This window comes from Electrona antarctica (genome assembly GCF_951216825.1).
Source record: "Electrona antarctica genome assembly, chromosome: 10".
NCBI lineage: Eukaryota > Metazoa > Chordata > Actinopteri > Myctophiformes > Myctophidae > Electrona > Electrona antarctica.
In genome coordinates, this window is record NC_136791.1 from 14,039,610 (window position 1) to 14,056,897 (window position 17,288).

Below are 17,288 nucleotides of genomic sequence, written 5' to 3' on the forward strand. Positions count from 1 at the left end.
TTAGCCTGAAAAAGCGCCTGTGTGTCATGTCACATGATGTCACCATCCTCTATGCATCAGCCCCTGGTGGGAGCAGAGGCCATGATTGACAGACAAAATCCCTCAACAGTGACATCTGCTGGCAAATTGTTATTTTATTCATTGCAGCTCAAAAGGCTTCAGAACACACAGCAAATCCACTGAGTGTTCAAGGTTCAGGTTGTTTGGGTGTAATTGAGGTCATAATCATGAAGTCTAAAAGAAAAAAGAAAAAACAATGAAAATTAATGTCATGAAAGCTTTAAATCAGTTTAGTCTCTTCCTGAATCTTTAGTCTGAACTAGACTACAGCAACACACATGAATCTAAGCGAAAAGCACTTAGATACATACAGTATCTGCTACTGCAGTTCCATCATGTGGATTAGAGTTCGTTTTTAATCTAACAAAGCTTGTTAAACAGGCTTAGTATTTATATCGATATGTTATTTTAGCTGGGCTAGATTAGTTTGAGTCCCATTGAAAGAAAGGTGTAGGAAGGATCCCAGCGTCGCTGAAAGCACATCCTCCTCAATCTGCCTCAGCTCTCCATTAGCGCCAGGCACTGATAATAGTCTCCAAAAAGGTGCCTTTGAAAAAAGACAAGTGATTCTTGTCGGCCGGATCTTCCCCAAAGACTGCGATGTTGGCCTTATTGCGCGGCGCCTCATCCATTGCCTGAAATGGATGAGGCTACAATCTTGAAGATCGTCTATTTTCAAATGGCCAAAATATATATAGGGCTGAAGTGTTTAATGTATGTTTTGTAATAATAATCAAAGTAACTAGTAACAAAACTTTTCAAATAACTGTAGTGGAGTAAAAGTGCAATATTTGCCTCTGAGATGTAGTGGAATAGAAGTGAAAACACTGGAAATACTCAAGTAAAGTACAAATACCTCAAAATTGTACACTACCCTAATGTACTTAGTTACTTTACACCACGGTAAACGGAGGAACGAGTCTCTGCAAACGAATGACCTGGATTATTTCCCTGTGAGGACCGTCTCTCCATGTTCCTCTCAGCCCAAGGGTTTTATAAATAGCCCTGGCTGTGTGTAGCCGTGTGATTACAAACACTAAATGTTGTTTGTGTTCCCCCTCTCTCTCCCCGACAGGTCAACATGGTGATTGGCATCCTGGTCTTTAATAAGCTGGTGTCTAGGGACGGCATTCTGGACAAGAAGCTGAAGCACCGCGCCGGGTATGAGCCACAACACAGGTTGGCACAGCTGCATGTTTGTTTTTTTACCCCCGTAAATGTCTTAGCCCACGATTTTTGTAACCCATTTTCTTTCTCCCAGTGTCAATTACCTAATGGCTAATGCAGTGGTTTTCAACCTTTCAACCATTATTTATTCTGCATTTGAGCCACGGACCACCATTTGATGAGATTTAGCCTCTCAGATCTAGATATCGTAAAAGTTTGGAGAGATAACAGGAAAACGTTGATCAAAATAGCCATTCTTCTACATTCTACTGTGTAGACTTCTTGTAAATTAAGTAATCCAGGTGTTTAATTTAACTTTTGAGAGTAAAATTAAACCAAATGGACCTGTAAGTGTTTCATTTTACGCTCTCAAGAGTTAAAGATCTAATATGGGTCCAATTTGGTTACCAACTCTCCATCATTTAGCTGGGGACCACCTGGAACCCCCTCAAGGACCACTGGTGGTCCCTGGACCACTGTTTGAAAACCACTGACCTAATGTAATCCTGGGCTCTACACTCCATCTGCCAACCTGGGGAGAGCAACGGACAGACCTCATGCTTCCTTCAATGCATGAGGAGTCCAAGCTGCTTCTTTTCACCCGGCAGGGGGGAGTTTTTCTGGTTGGACGTAACGCGCGTGTGTGTGTGTGTGTGTGTGTGCGCGCTTCCCAAATGTTTTCAGCTTTAGAACCAAAATGATACATTGTGGAGCCCCAGGAGCCAAACGTACAGAACTGTATACGGGTTAACTACTTAGAGGACCACGACTTAACCCATTTTCTATTTTCTTACACATCTTCATATACTTGGTCCTAACTTACCAGAAATAGAAAGACTTGCTTAAGTTTGATTCCCCATCGATGATGTCACTGGTAGGCAAGGCACGGTTTCTGAACTGTCCACAGCCAAACCCCCCCCCCCCCCCCCCCCCCCCCCATTTTCTAGATTTTAGTTAGATTTTATCAACATTTTGGGAAGAATTCTGGGCTGCGACTGAAAAATGGGTCCCGACCCATTGTTTGAGCAACAGCACCTCACTAAATCACATCCTTTCTTTTCCCCACCCCCCGTATGGAAATCTAGACCCCCTTCTTCTCGCGGTGGAGTGAAAATTACAGGCAGATAAACATAAAGAGGTCAGATCTCTCATGGGAATGATATGGCATCGTCTCTTCTTGGCAGAATCAGTCCAAGACGCACATCCTTTAACCAGCCACATGCATCCTGCCGACTACGCCTGATATGGTGATGAGGGAGGGGGAATTTAGGCTATGTTCAGGCTGGCAGCCCCAAATCCAATTTATGGCCAGCTCTGCCCATCTCAAAAATCTGATTTCTAAAAGATGCACGCTCTAGCCACACTCGAGTCGGATATCCAACTGTCCAAAACGCCACTGGCAACGCGGCAGACCCTGTAAACAATGTTAACCTGAGCAACTGTACGATAAAGTGAGAGTGATTATGGGAGAAATATGGAGAAAATATCTGCTGTGGCTGCGGCACACAACATTGTTTTATATATCCTTCCCCTAAAACATCCGGGACAACGCTACACACACTCCCAGACTATTCTTCCTTCTGGCTCCCAAACTGTGGAACAAACTGCAGACTCACTTGAAATTCCCATTCGGGGACAGAGTGGCATTACAACGCATCGCCATTATGATTGCGTGGCTTCGATGTGCGGTTAGGGTTAGGGACAGTGTTAGTAATGTGGTTAGGGTTAGGGACAGGGTCAGTAATGTGGTTAGGGTTAGGGACAGTGTTAGTAATGTGGTTAGGGTTAGGGACAGGGTCAGTAATGCAGCGAGTCAGAATGGCGACGCGTCGGAATAGCGGGTTTCAGAATGCCGGTGTGTAACCCTCCTAATCTTCCGCCTTAATCTGAAGACTCATGCACCTCTTCAGACTCCACATTAGCCCGTAGCACTTGCCCTAGCCTTGACAACCTTGAAGGCTTATGCAAAGGTTAAAATGTAATTTAGATAGCATGATAGGCTGGTTAGATAGACTGGTGGTTTTCAAACTTTTTCTTTCAAATTGATATATATTTGGTCGCAGACCCCCATCTGAAAATGTTTTGTGCCAGAAGAGTGTTCTTCAAACACTTTCAGGATTTTCCGAAAATGCTCAAAATTAGCAGATGTACAAGCTCGTAGCGTGGCACGAAGTGACACCCTGTGAGCTTGTACATCTGCTATTTTTGAATAGCCAACATGTAAAATATGGATAAAGGGGCTCAAATGCATTAACACATTCTGCTGGGTGGGTACTGGGTACCCACCTGGAACCCCTTCAAGGACCCCCTAGGGAGTCCGGCACCAATGATGTAGACAGATGCCAGGTTCATTTGTAGACCTGGCATCCTATAGTGTGTATAGTTTCAATGTACACATTATAGATGTACTGTTTGGACTGATGATACGTTCTTGGTTTATCTATGATCCTAGATTACTGTCTCTTCTGTTGACCTTGCTTACTGTAAATCGCTCTGGATTAAGAGCGTCTGCTAAATGCCTAAATTGTACATTGTGTTGCCGCGGTCTGAGTAAGGCCTTGACGTCAGTAGGACGGCGGCGGTAACAGTCAGTACTCAGGGACTGTTTGTCATGTTGTTGTCGTTTCTGTGTCCCACAGACAGATGAGCGAGCCGCACACGGGATTGACGCTCAAGTGTGCCAAATGTGGTGTTGTATCAACAACTGCTTTGTCAGCAACTACAGCGAGCAATGCAATGTAAGTGCCAAGCGTCAATGTCTCAGAATCAATAACACTACGGCGATACTGCACCGCACAGGGTGTGTGAGTGTCTGTCCACCTCTGACGGCTGCGTGCACCAACATGATACCTCAGCGCTTTCTGAAGCCAGGGTACGTTAGGCTGCCGCTGTACTGTAGAGCAGTGGGTCGCGGTCACACACATACACACTTTAAGAATGTATTTATGTCCACACAAAGGAAAATGCACAAGGACACAAACATTATGGGTGCAGTTATGTTACAATCACAAGCCTATGACACGTCTTGGAATCATGATACAGCAAGAATGTCACACACACACACACACACACACACACACACACACACACACACACACACACACACACACACACACACACACACACACACACACACACACACACACACACACACACACACACACACACACACACACACACACACACACACACACACACACACACACACACACACACATTTGCTCAAGTCACCCCTGTAAATTACTTTTCCATCCACGGCACTGCTAAATCACAGATCATTTTCAGAATCTTACATCACATTGCGGTACGTAAATATGCAAGTCATTCTCCACAAGATACAGTATGTCACAGAGGAAACTTGAGAGAATATATCTTACATTATAGAGGGTATGCGCATGACATCATCATAGTTATGCGAGAACGCCTACTAAGTGGCAAATAACTACTTTCTGGCCTTGGCAGTCCATACATCAAACAAAAGTCCCATTCACCAAAAATAGCCGATCTACAAGCTCACAACGCATGTTGTGATACGTTGTGTGAGCTGGTAGATCTGCTATTTTTGGTGAAGAAAGTTGGTGTTTGATGAAAACAATAACAATGCAACTCAAGTGCAGAGGGTCTACTATAAGTGATTGAACTGAAGTGATGGTGATTAATTACAAATATTATTATTATTAGTAGTAGTACTACTATTGTAAGGCATCCCTAGATTTGCGTCAAGGCACCCTAGGGTGCTACGACAGCCACTCTGAGGGGCCCCGCTGAGTTACAGAGACATGGCTACACTATGAATGTGTCACAGTGAAAATGCCGTCGGGGGTATTTTGGTAGAAGTGATGATGTGCTACAACAGGGTTGAGAGACGTACTAGACCTTGACCTTTAGTATGTATTTCTGTCTTCTTTTATGTTGTACTTTCCCTCCTTTCATCTCTCTCTATGTTTATTTATGTCTCTCTCTCTCTCTCCCTCAGGGCCTCCCTGTGGAGTTCGTGCGTCGTCCTACCTCTGTTGGCGTTGACCTGGATGTCTGCGGTGCTGGCCATGACGGACAAGCGCTCCATTCTCTTTCAGATCCTGTTCGCCGTCTTCGACTCCCTGCAGGGGTTCGTCATCGTGATGGTCCACTGTATCCTGAGGAGAGAGGTACCCAGTCTGAGCCGCCGTGCACGCCATAGAGCCCCGAGCAATATACCATTTTAGTTTTCTGTTTCGTTTTAGTTATATTTTAGTCATCTGAAATGTTTTAGTTTACACTTGGTTGCATGCTGAAAATAGCCGATTGTAGCTTGTAGATTTGCTATTTTCCGCATGCACTAAAAGACAAGTAGTTGTATGCCTATACAATTACTTGTCTGTGTGTTCTACTGGATCTCTTCTCCACATTTCATTCATTCAAATAAATCCAGGATTATATAGCTTCCAACTAATTATTTTGACACCCAGCAAGTCTTTGGCGCCAATGTACACTCCCTTATCAAAACACACCGTGTACATACAGTATAGTGTTTATATATGAATCATATCGGAACACATTTCTAGTTTTGCATTAAACCAAATATATATATACGGCATACAAGTTGTACCGTCCCTGTGCTCGTAGGTACAAGACGCTTTCAGATGTCGGCTCAGAAACTGTCAAGACCCAATCAGCGGTGACGCGACAGGAACCTTCCCTAATGGCCACGCTCAGATTATGGTAAGCAGAGTCACCCCCCCATCCCCATGCAAGCATTATTAGATCAGCTTTCATTTAAAAAAAGAAAGACCCACAGCACTGTGTAGTGTTCTGTTACGCGGTTATTTATGATAACCACACATAGCTTTTTGTTCTCCCACAACCTTAATTTAACTTGTGCACCTAATGTGATTTTTCATTCTTTATTATTCCGTTTAATATCTCCTCTCCTGGATAGGGTATTGTGTCCCACGGGCTTATCTTTTCCCCAAAATAATCCGTCGGTGCAACCGCAATTACGACGAGGGTAGACGACTTGGCCCTCGAACAAATGGGCCAACATCCATTTTATTTGGTTCTCTTACGCACCCCAAGTCCCCCATCTCTGTTTGGTGCAACGTATTGTTCGTGTTTGACGTGCATCTTTCTCATTTCCCGTTATCCCCCTCGGGGGTTGAGGCCTCGCCTACGATCCCCCACCCCCCACCCACCCACCCAACAGTATTGCGTGCCCAAAAAGATCTACAAGCTCAGAACGGGCTGCGGCCGCGGCGTGTTCTGATCTTGTAGATCGGCACGTTTTCTTCTTTTGCCATGCAAGTGCCGTGGCACACCGAAACATAAACGGGGCTTTAATAGAGCAGTGTTCTCCGGCTGACCTTTGAAATGGGACACACATCTCTTCCATCTAGCACAACGCCAGCGGCACACCATGGCTATGATCTGCCATTAGTATTCTAATATCCCTCAGATTTAAATCATTTTCACAGTACTGGAAATGGTGTCAGAGGACGCCGGTTCAATACAGTCATTAGCAACGGAGAAGCGCCAAATGCTTTCCAGACGAGCAGGCCTTATTTATTTTTTAACTGCAAGCATTTTATTATTTTTTTTGCATGGGTGTCTAATTAACATAGAGGGAGCTGAGAAGAACGAATAGACCTGTAGCTTTTGCCCAGTCAAGCACTTACATTATCAAAAGCACTTACTGTAATGCTGGCTTCTGTTTTTTTTTTCTATAATTGATGCCTCATATGGTACAGTACTACAGCATAGATGATGTTATTTGGAGCAGCGTTAACCATTTGTCCGTCTTGTACCAACAGACCGACTTCGAGAAGGATGTGGACATCGCCTGTCGATCAGGTAAGGGAGGTAATGGTCTCCTGTTAACGAGGTCATTAATGTGCAGCTGCCTCTAAAAGCCTGGGACAGGTTTCAGTGTAGGGTCTCGTATACATAGACCCCAGGGGACCCCCACAATGGGACCATATAGGGTTCATGTGGTTAAACAATGATACCTAATAATAATAATAATTATTATAATAATATATAATGCTTTTCGTAGTAGTCAATGTTGCTTTACAAAACAAATCAAAGAGTTAGCAGGGGAAGCTGGGGTGGCAGTGATTTTCCTTTTTTGCGTCATATTGCATTGTTGAATTTTATTTTTTATTTGTTTTAATGTTTTTTTTGTTTTAGGTGTTTAAGTAGGAATAAACAGCCGATCTACAAGATACAACCAATTCAAAGTACCGTATTAAGAGCTTGTGACCAAATAATAACTATATTTGATAGACTCGAAAACAAAATCCCATTTTCTGGAAGTAACAGCTTTGGAGATAAGAGGTTTTCACCCGACAGCGTGTACAACCGTATAATGTATTTTTAGTGCAGACCTCTTCTTTCCACTACGTATAAATTGTGCATCTCTTTCCCCCTGGACACACATCGTTCCTCTCCCGGGTCCTCCAGGCTACTGTACATGCAGCAAATTAAGCGGGAACAAAAAGAACGCTTAGATTTTTATCTCAGGTTTTTTCCTTGTAGTCTTGTGTGAGCCTTTCTTGTAAATTGCTCCCTCCTCGTTCAAGGCTTCAATGATGAGAATGCCCTCGAAAAACAAATCAACAGTGGAGGTTCTTTTCTGATCAGAGAGGCGGCGGCGGCGTCCTTGTTTTCCTCTACAAGGTGACCCTTAACATGCAGGACACTGAGACGAGGTAGCATTTTCACAGAGAGGTTCTAGTGAGTGAAAATTACTCCCAAGTGCAGATTTTGTCTGCAGGTATTTACCAACTTTCAAGTCTCCATTCCTAGTAAAAAACAGACCCGAGTTACGACCGTACTCGGTAGTGCCGTTTTTCTCTTCTCGTCTACACCAAAATCTTTCAACAAGAAAATATCAGATCTGAAAGCTTTCAATGTTGTGAGCATGTCATGTCATAGGCCTATCTCAAAGCCCCCTTTCCACGCCCACTTCCGGTAGATAGTGGTGTCATTTAACATTAGGCATTTACACTTTTTTTCTCTGGATAAAGTAAAGTAAAGTAAAGTACATTTCCTAATGTTAAAATGTCAAAGACCGATAATAATATGAAGAAAACACAATGGTATAACAACTCAAATAAGTAGAATAAACCTTACCTTTACAAAACGGTAGTTTGTGGCTTGTGAAAATACCTCTTTTAACATGGAAGCCTATGGACCGCAAAAAAAATAACACCACTAGCCCCAAAAGGGGGCGGGGAAATGCTGTGAGATAGGCCTATTGTAGGCGAAGATTTGAAAAAAATGCTAATCAAAAGCACGCAACACGCTGCGATGCAACACGTTGTAGTAGACCTTGTAGATTGGCTATTTCCGAGAATTCTCTTTTAAACAGGGTGTCAATTTATTGTACTACAGTATGCACCATTTAATATTCACCACTTGTTCTCTGCAGTCATGCTTTAAAAATATACAGTAAAAACAGAAAATCCAATTTGAGAAATGTCCATTCAATCTGAGTGCATATTGACTCAACTTATCTGTGTATTTGTCCATGTAGTGTTGCAGTATCCTCACTATGAAAGTATATCTTAGTACAGTGGTTCTCAGAGTGGGGTCTGGGGCCCCACAGGGGTCCTCAAGGAGGTTCCAGGGGGTCCCCCCCAGCAAAATGAGTTCATACAGCATCAAGATCTGCCATTTCCAAGAAATCTTGAAAAGTATGTGACACATTTTTTGAATAGTTTAGAAACCCTGGCACAAGAAGAAAAATAAATCAGGTCCGCACACTGGAATAAGCTCCAAATCTATTTAAATTTATATCAAATTTATATAAGGTTCCTTACACCATAGTGGTGGACATGACGTTTCAAGCCTCACGACCCTTCAGATGGGGGGGGGGGGGGGGGGGGGGGTACACAGCCTAAATAATATTTAGGCTCGTGTGAATAAAGAGTGAATATTTTCCCCTCAGCATCTCTCCACAAAGACATGGGCTCGTGCCGCGCGGCCACCATCACCGGCACGCTCTCCCGCATCTCCCTGAACGACGAGGAGGACGAGAAGGCGCTCGAGGGGGGCGGCGGCCTCAACTACGCCACGCTGCCCGGCAACATCATGTCCAAGGTCATCATCCAGCAGCCTGGGGCGCTGCACATGCCCCTGGGAGGAGGAGGAGGAGGCTTGCATGGCGAGATGGGCGACGGAAACGCCGACATGCGCCGCACCGTCTACCTGTGCACGGACGACGCCATGCGCCAGAGCGAGCAGGACATAGGTAAGGAAGGCCCTGGCTGTCACTGTTTTCGACTTAATCCCCCACGATCGCAATCGTTTGAGAGGATCGCAGGTTTTTTTTGCATAATTGTTAGAATCCTTTCCACGGGATGGGGGTACAGTGGCGCAGTCTGTAGCGATGTCGCCTCACAACTAGAAGGTCCCGGGTTCGATTCCCACCAGGGACGCTGTGGGCGTTTTCTCTCCTCTACGTCATCAGTCATCAGAGTGCCCATACCCTAGGTGGGGTTGGCGAAAAGGCCATTCTGTGTGGAGTTTGCATGTTCTCCCCGTGTCCCCCTAGGGTAGGTACTCTCACAAAAAAACATGCGGTAATCCTGGTCTCTATACTGCCTCCCCCTGGCCAGCCAGGGAAAGGAACTGGTTGGAATAACGTGTTCCTTCCACACGCTACGTCCTACGAGGGAAACTCCTTCCTGTCAGGTGATAAGAAGCGGCCTGCTCATGCGTTGAAAGGAAGCATGAGCTCAGTTCGGGGCTCTCCCCAGGTTGGCAGAGGGAGAGTAGCAACCAGGATTACAGTTTAGGCAATTAGCACCGGGTGAAAAATGGGTTACAAAAATAGCGGGGTAAAAAAATAGAAATTTACAAATAATCTGACTGTTTCGTCCAACCCTCAGACATGGGCGTCGGCCACCACCACGACATGGAGGGGGGCCACCTGGGGGGCCAGCAGGGCCACCTGGGGGGCCAGCAGATGATGGAGACGGACTACATCGTCATGCCGCGTCAGGCCGCGGGCGGCAGCGTGCCAACGCTGCTCAAGGACGACGGCGGCACGCTGCCCCACCACCACGAGAGGCTGATGTCTCACTACAAGCTGAGTCCAGACTACAGCCTGGGGGGCCCGGTGGGGGTGGGGGGCAGCATGGTGGACCACATGAACCTCAGTGCCGTGGACCACCAGCAGTACGGCTCCGGTGGCGGCAGCGGCCCCCTCCCGCCGGGGGAGCAGCACCAGCTGGGCCAGACCACCCTGCCCTTCGAGCCGCGCACGGCCGTCAAGAATTTCCTGGCCGAGATGGAGGAGGGCTCGGGGCTGGCGAGGAGCGAGACGGGCTCCACCATATCTATGAGCTCCTTGGAGGTAAAGAGGCACTGCAGCAGGGTTCATTTTGTTCATACATGGGCAACTAGCGGCCCGGGGGCCATATGCAGCCCTCAGGTTCATATTCTAATACTGATATATTAGTGTAGCCTGACACTCAGTCTGAATTTTCATTTTGTTTCACTTCATTATTCAGACTGAAAGCCCTCCCCACAGCAGCAGTTTCTAGGATGGGCGTTGTAAAAGCGGCAGTCTTCGGCGATTGGTTCATACCAACCAATCAGAATAGTAGGAAAGCAGATGACGTTGGCAATCATGTGGCTATGGCTAACCCGGTTGCTAACCAAACAAACACAGCTAACGATCGCTAATAGCATGTAAACAAAAGCGGTAAAATATGTCGGATGATGATGTTTATAAAACATATCGTTTCTGTAAAGAAACTATTTATCATAGGTCGATTTAATAGCCAGATTGATACGGTCGCGAGTTACCGCAGTAGGGGCAGCCATGTTTGTTGTTTGACGCTGTCGAGTGACGGGGCTGATGGCCAATCAGCTGCTGCGATCACATGTTCGATCGAGACTGACGCCGCCATATGCAGTGTCACCAGACCTGAATCGCCAGGACAGATTTTTACAATTCCAATCATGCAAACATGACCCGCTTAAATTACGTACTTTCTATATTAGTAGCTTAATGACTAGTACTGTATTAAAATGATATTGTCTTTTTTATGTCCAATGTATTTGCATTTAAGTTCATAAGGTTAACATAAGTATAACTAAATGCATTAAATAAAAATGTTACTGTTCAGGATTCCAATTCAAAAATTGCAAAAAAAATGTACAATGCAGTATTTCAATTCAAATAGCAAAAATAGCAGTTCTACAAGCTCAAACGTTGTCGCAGTACCAGGAACGGAAGCAGCTAAGGGGCTGCACCGACAATCAGTCCATCTAGCGAGAGTTCCACATTTACATTTTTTTTCACTAAGGCGAGGCTGCGTAACGGACATGTGGAAAAATAGAGCACTTGCATACCGTTGTGGACTCACGCAGGCTCTGCTCTGAGCGATTCCACGACAATTCCGTTCCCAGTGTAGCCCGACTGTAAGACTAAAAGACTAATAGTTTGATATTTAGTCGACTAAAACCAGACTAAGGGCCGATTCATACTCCTATTTTAGAGCCGAATAAAAGTCGGTTCGGCTCTGTAGAGCCTACAATATGACGTAATTTGAGGTTCGGGGGGGCGGGTACCGTCCTAAAGTCGGCTCTTCGGTGCTACTGAAAATTTCTGACGAGCCGAAATCATTTCGGTACTACAGAGCCGAAACAGCGGTATGAGTATGAATCGGCCCTAAGACTAAACAATTTCAGATGACTAAATTGAACTAAAACTATTTGTCACTGTCTAAATTAACACTGCTACAGTCAGTAGTCAGTCATTCTCAAGCATTTTACATTTCAAAGACTCATAGATTGATATGGTTTTTAGGCCCTTATGCCATTCTTGACTTTGCTTTGATTTTGATGTTGTTTCATGTTTTTACTTAGCTTTTCTTGTTCTGTAAAGCACTGTGTGCTGCATTCTTTGTCATGAAAGATGCTCTATAAATAATGTTCATCATTATTATTATAAATAGGGATGTTAAAAATCAATTGTGTCATATTGTTAACAATTTGGATTGATTATTTATGCACTGCACTATACTGAATACTCAAAGTCTAATATAATATCATGATTCTTTTCTTTTCTCTTTTTTTTCTTTTTTACAGAGAAGAAAGTCACGGTACTCTGACATGGACTTTGAAGTAAGTTGACTTTTTGGTCTTGTCACGTTTGTTCATGCATCTCTAGCTTTTTTCTACGCTGTCGAGTGACATTCCGTTGCGTTTGTGTTTGCCATTTGATTTACCACTAGTGTTGTGGCACTTAAGCTTATTGGAGTTCCCACATCATCTTAACCAAACAAAAAATGTATGTTTGTGCTGTGTATAGTCAAGGTAAAAGCAAGGTTATCAATTGACAAACAAGGCAGCAGTTCTCACATCCATGTTTTGTTTTATTCCTCTCCATCTCCTACACATTCACCCACACCGTGGCTATATGTTGATTTACAAAATGAATGCTTTTAAAAAAAAAGTCATTTGCACATTTCACATCAGATTTTTACCAGTGTCTTAAACAATACTTATATTGGCTTGCAACCCGAGGAAATAGACACGTAACCAACCGCCCTGTCTACAGGTTTGAGCAATACCTTTGCATTCAAGGCTTTTCTGCACATGTAATACAAATTGAAAAAATAAAGGAAACACGTTAAACGAAGCGATGCGGCAGCCGTTGTGTAGGATGCATCGCCTTGGGTTTGTTTCAGGTTCACAGATTCGCACGATAACAATGTTTTACTCGGTAGCGTGACATAATATTGCCGCCAGCACCAAAATCATCATTGAATGCCGGCATGCAAATATCGGTGTTCAGTGTTCACACATGGCACCGAAATGTACATTTCTCATCATTTCAGTAATATACCAACATTGTTTTTTATGAAGCATCTTGTTCATAAAACAACAGTTTGTTTCATAGGATTCATGTATCTTATGAAAAGGACCGTCATGATGCACTGTCATGACAATACTGGTATAAAAACACTGCGTACTGTACATGTCGTGATGACAATGCAGGGATTTCGACTACTGTAGGTAGGGTGACGTGATATTGCTGGTATGAAAGTCTTCATAAATATATCAGTAAATTGCCAGCATTTCAAGCAAGTGTGAACAGGGCTGAGTGCAACACTAAGGCCAGACCATCATTGTTTTCCATCTCCATGGATAATATGATAACGATGGACTGACTTTATGCAATAAATAATGCTGAATTCAGGCACTCTAGAGTCTAGAGTAGGCACATTATGGCAGAGAAGTCTTAGTGAATTGTGGCTTGTCTTTATTATGCTAGTGTTTCCTTTATTTTAGAAGGTATTTGTAACATATGCAGAAAAAATTTGTATTTTTTTTACATCGATTTTCTGGCCCACAATTAAAATGTGGCCTATACTAATATGACAAAGACACTTTCAAATATACAATAGAATAGCTGTAGGGGGTGGAGAGACGAAAAGATGCATTGATTTGCATTATTTGGCTGTGAATACAAGACAAACCCCTTGCCATTGCAGAAAGTCATGCACACCAGGAAAAGACACATGGAGCTGTTCCAGGAACTGAATCAGAAATTTCAAACCCTGGACCGATTTCGAGACATACCAAATATGGGCAGCATGGTGAGTAACAGGAAACCCCCAAAAAGATGGGGAAGAGGGAAGGGGGTGGCTGTCAGCTCAATAGAGAGAGAGAACCACCATCTCTATCCAAACACTCGCTGGTGATCTTTTCGATCACCAGCACAGGATACGTAGTGTGTGATTGTGCAAATGAGCGGTTATCCGGCTAATGTATTCATGTGGAAGAGGGGCCTCCTATACCTACTTGGCTTGCCAACAGCTGGCAGGGGAGGAGGGCTGCCGCACCCCCTCCTAAAGCAGTCGAATCGTTTTTCTCCACAAGGCCAGAATTAGGGAAGGAGGGAGGGCGATGGCTGTCTTTCGTAATCCGGCTGCAATAGAGTGCATCCATTTCCAAAACGCAAGCAAGGCCATGAATGCACTTTTATTTACATTGCACATTTATCTACCCCCAGCAAACCCATCATTATTCCATTAATGCATGGCCGATTCTTTAATCTATCAACATCTATTAGACATAATTGCCTCGAGTTTTGCTATTTATTCACTTAAGTGCGTGCGTGTGTGTGTGTGTGTGTGTGTGTGTGTGTGTGTGTGTGTGTGTGTGTGTGGGGAGTCTTTTGTTTGTGAATTATGCTCACTGGAGTAGGTATTGAAAGTCCTGTTTTGAAGTGCAATTGTTTCCAATTCTAACCCGCCGGCTTTCGACACGAGAACCGTCCAAACAACTCTCGCTTTCTCTCTCTCTCTCTCTCTCACACTTAACCAGAGATCTAGATAATGGCCATGGATGGTCGACATTTATCCACAGAAATGGCCTCTGTGTTGTGTAATGCACCAAATTGGCTGTTGACCAAACATAGCCACACCATTGTGTGTGTGTGTGTGTGTGTGTGTGTGTGTGTGTGTGTGTGTGTGTGTGTGTGCACACGTGCGCGCGTGTATATAGGCGCTAGTGTCAGCTAAACAACAGCAGCCTTTTCCACTGCATGTAATCCTCTTTCACTCACATTTCAATCACCCCCACAGCACAATGTAATTTGCTGCTTGTTGCTTAGTTACCACTGCAAGGACTTTTGTACAGAAAACGATAACCACATCCTGAACACCAATCCCCCCCCCCCCCCCCCCCCCCCCCAAATGAATCTACTGCAGAGCTGGCTGCAGACAACATTAGTAACCATTGTGTAGAGTAGACTGACTGGGAGCAGTCAGTCAGTCTCTCTCTCTCTCTCTCTTTCTCTCTCTATCTCTCTCTCCATTGTGACTGTCAATGACAACAAATTCAAGATTACAAAAGGGCTTCACAGCTGGAGCCCATAGTCGACCGGAGTTGCTGGGCTTCAAGGGAAGCATTATCCACTACAACTCTGTGAGAATAGTGCACCGTGTGTCGTCCACTTAAAAAAAAAGTAAATAAATCAATATCCGTTATTTGATAGTTCTCCCGACGTTGTTGTTTCACCGACAATGACAACCTGCTCCGTTTCTCAACGCCGGGGGGGCCCTTTGTACTTTGAGAGTGTACAAAGGGTTTGTACACTCTGAGAGTGTACAAAGGGTCCATTCGCACGTTCTCAGAGTTAAACACTGAGGATTTTACCATTTACACTGGGGTCCCTAGAGATTAAAGGAATTTCGAACCAAATGTGGATCCATGGCCTGATAATATCAAACCGTCGCGTCCTTGAATGAATGAAAGTAAGGTTGAGAATGTTTTATTTTAGCTCTCGACGATGCTATCCGTCTGTCTCTAATCGCGCTCCTCTTTGGCCCACGTTTTTTTTCCACAGGACAAGGCAATGATGATGCCAAACAAGAATCCATGGGAGAGCTACAACCCAGCCTGTGAGTACCAGAACTACGCCACTATGAATGTACTAGAATCTGACACACACAAGGACTCGTTGGAGATGACTCCCGCAGAGTGGGAAAAGTGTGTCAACCTACCCCTAGACGTCCAGGAAGGAGACTTTCAGACGGAGGTCTAAAAGACGGTTTTGGAACAAATCTAGGGGGAAAAAAATGCAAACCAGGAAAAAAAAACCCGAAGGAGAGCGAGGATGTATTTTGCACTGAAGAAAAGAACAAACAAAACAAAAAACACACAAAAAAACACAAAAAACAACAAAAAAGAAAAGAAAAAAAGCGACAGACTTTTCTAACAGCCTTGGCATACATATCTGGATAATACGAGTATGGCAGGGACAACATGTGCCAATACGATACGAAGGACATATACGCGAGGTCACAGCGACTGAGGGACAAAAGGGGTGGGGGGTTTGGGGGGAAACAACATCAGTGTTACTTTTTGTATTCTCACTAGTGTAGTGTGAGGCCTGGTGTACTATATTTACCATCATGTGTTTCAAAAATATCTGTTGAGAAATTGGCTATGACAAAAACAAAGTACTCTCTCTCTCTCTCTCTCTCTCTAGACGACACCTCAAAACAAACTATAAATGACACGTCATGACGTGGTTCCCCAGCTTCGTCGGGTTTAGTTTTGATTTCATAAAAACTGGACCCGGAAGCACAATGTATATATTTATGCAGGTTTTTAAAAAGTTTATAACAGTCTGTTTGGCCATTACTACACTTTTTACTTTATAATATAAAAACATGGGAGTCAAAGAGGATTTTTCTGTCATATTAAAATGAATGTTTGTCAAGCTACATTCTTCATTGCTTTAAATGCAATAAAGATAATACTCACTTTTATATAAATAATATATTTCACAACTTTAATACTGCAGAATATGCTTGAAGGATCCCAGCAAGCTCTCTCATCTGCAGCTCTGTATAAAATATTTAAAAACAAAATGTTGTATGGTGTAAATAAACTTTTGTCTACATATGTTTTACTTGTGCCAATTTATTTTAATGAAAAGAAGAAAAAAAATGCCAACCTGATCAAAAGTTATAGCGAAAAATGTTAACATTTGAAAAGGAATGTAAATAAAAGAGGAAATATGTTCGTACTGCTTCAGGGGTTGTGTCGAGTTTATGTGGTCTGCTGTCGTGATATTGCATTGCTCTTTACTAACAAACCAACTTGCCTACATAATGCAATTGTCCACATAACGTAAAGGTTAAAGCTACATTCTGGCAGTTGTATGTCCGTTGTCTCCCTCTAGTGATGGAGAGAGGTCATTTCAATGATGTCTAAACTACAATAAAGATGGCGGCGCTTCTAGTTATACTTTTGAGTATTGACATTGACAACCGGAAACCTTTTAGCCCGTACGTGACCCAAAAGGGAAATTTGATGTTTGGCCGAGACCCAATAATTTATTTTAATATTTTGAAATAATTCAAAATGAAATGTAGGAAAAATAAATAAATAAAGGAGATATTTACTCGCGACTCATAAAGGGGCCTGTGAGCCACTGTTTGGTCTAAAGAGTAAGGAGACCATCTCCAACCATGTAAAACATCAAAACTGCAGGTCTCCTGCATGGAAATCCAACATCTTGGCAACCACCAAGCCAAAGGCATATCCCTATGACT

The 17,288-nt window shown here is 43.7% G+C and overlaps 1 protein-coding gene across 1 annotated transcript in view; it reads left to right on the plus strand.

Annotated features, from left to right (window-relative positions):
* adgrb3 (adhesion G protein-coupled receptor B3) overlaps window positions 1-16,762 on the plus strand; it is a gene marked incomplete at its 5' end in the record, with an annotated part of 229,890 nt that extends 213,128 nt beyond the window's left edge. The window contains 10 exons of the mRNA XM_079513219.1: window positions 1,136-1,221; window positions 3,867-3,965; window positions 5,204-5,375; window positions 5,833-5,928; window positions 7,014-7,053; window positions 9,152-9,454; window positions 10,095-10,561; window positions 12,304-12,339; window positions 13,713-13,862; window positions 15,572-16,762. Coding sequence (XP_079369345.1) covers window positions 1,136-1,221; window positions 3,867-3,965; window positions 5,204-5,375; window positions 5,833-5,928; window positions 7,014-7,053; window positions 9,152-9,454; window positions 10,095-10,561; window positions 12,304-12,339; window positions 13,713-13,862; window positions 15,572-15,769 — 1,647 coding nt within the window. The 3' untranslated portion in view covers window positions 15,770-16,762. The remainder of the gene's footprint in view (window positions 1-1,135; window positions 1,222-3,866; window positions 3,966-5,203; window positions 5,376-5,832; window positions 5,929-7,013; window positions 7,054-9,151; window positions 9,455-10,094; window positions 10,562-12,303; window positions 12,340-13,712; window positions 13,863-15,571) is intronic.
* Between the last annotated feature and the right edge of the window lie 526 nt (window positions 16,763-17,288).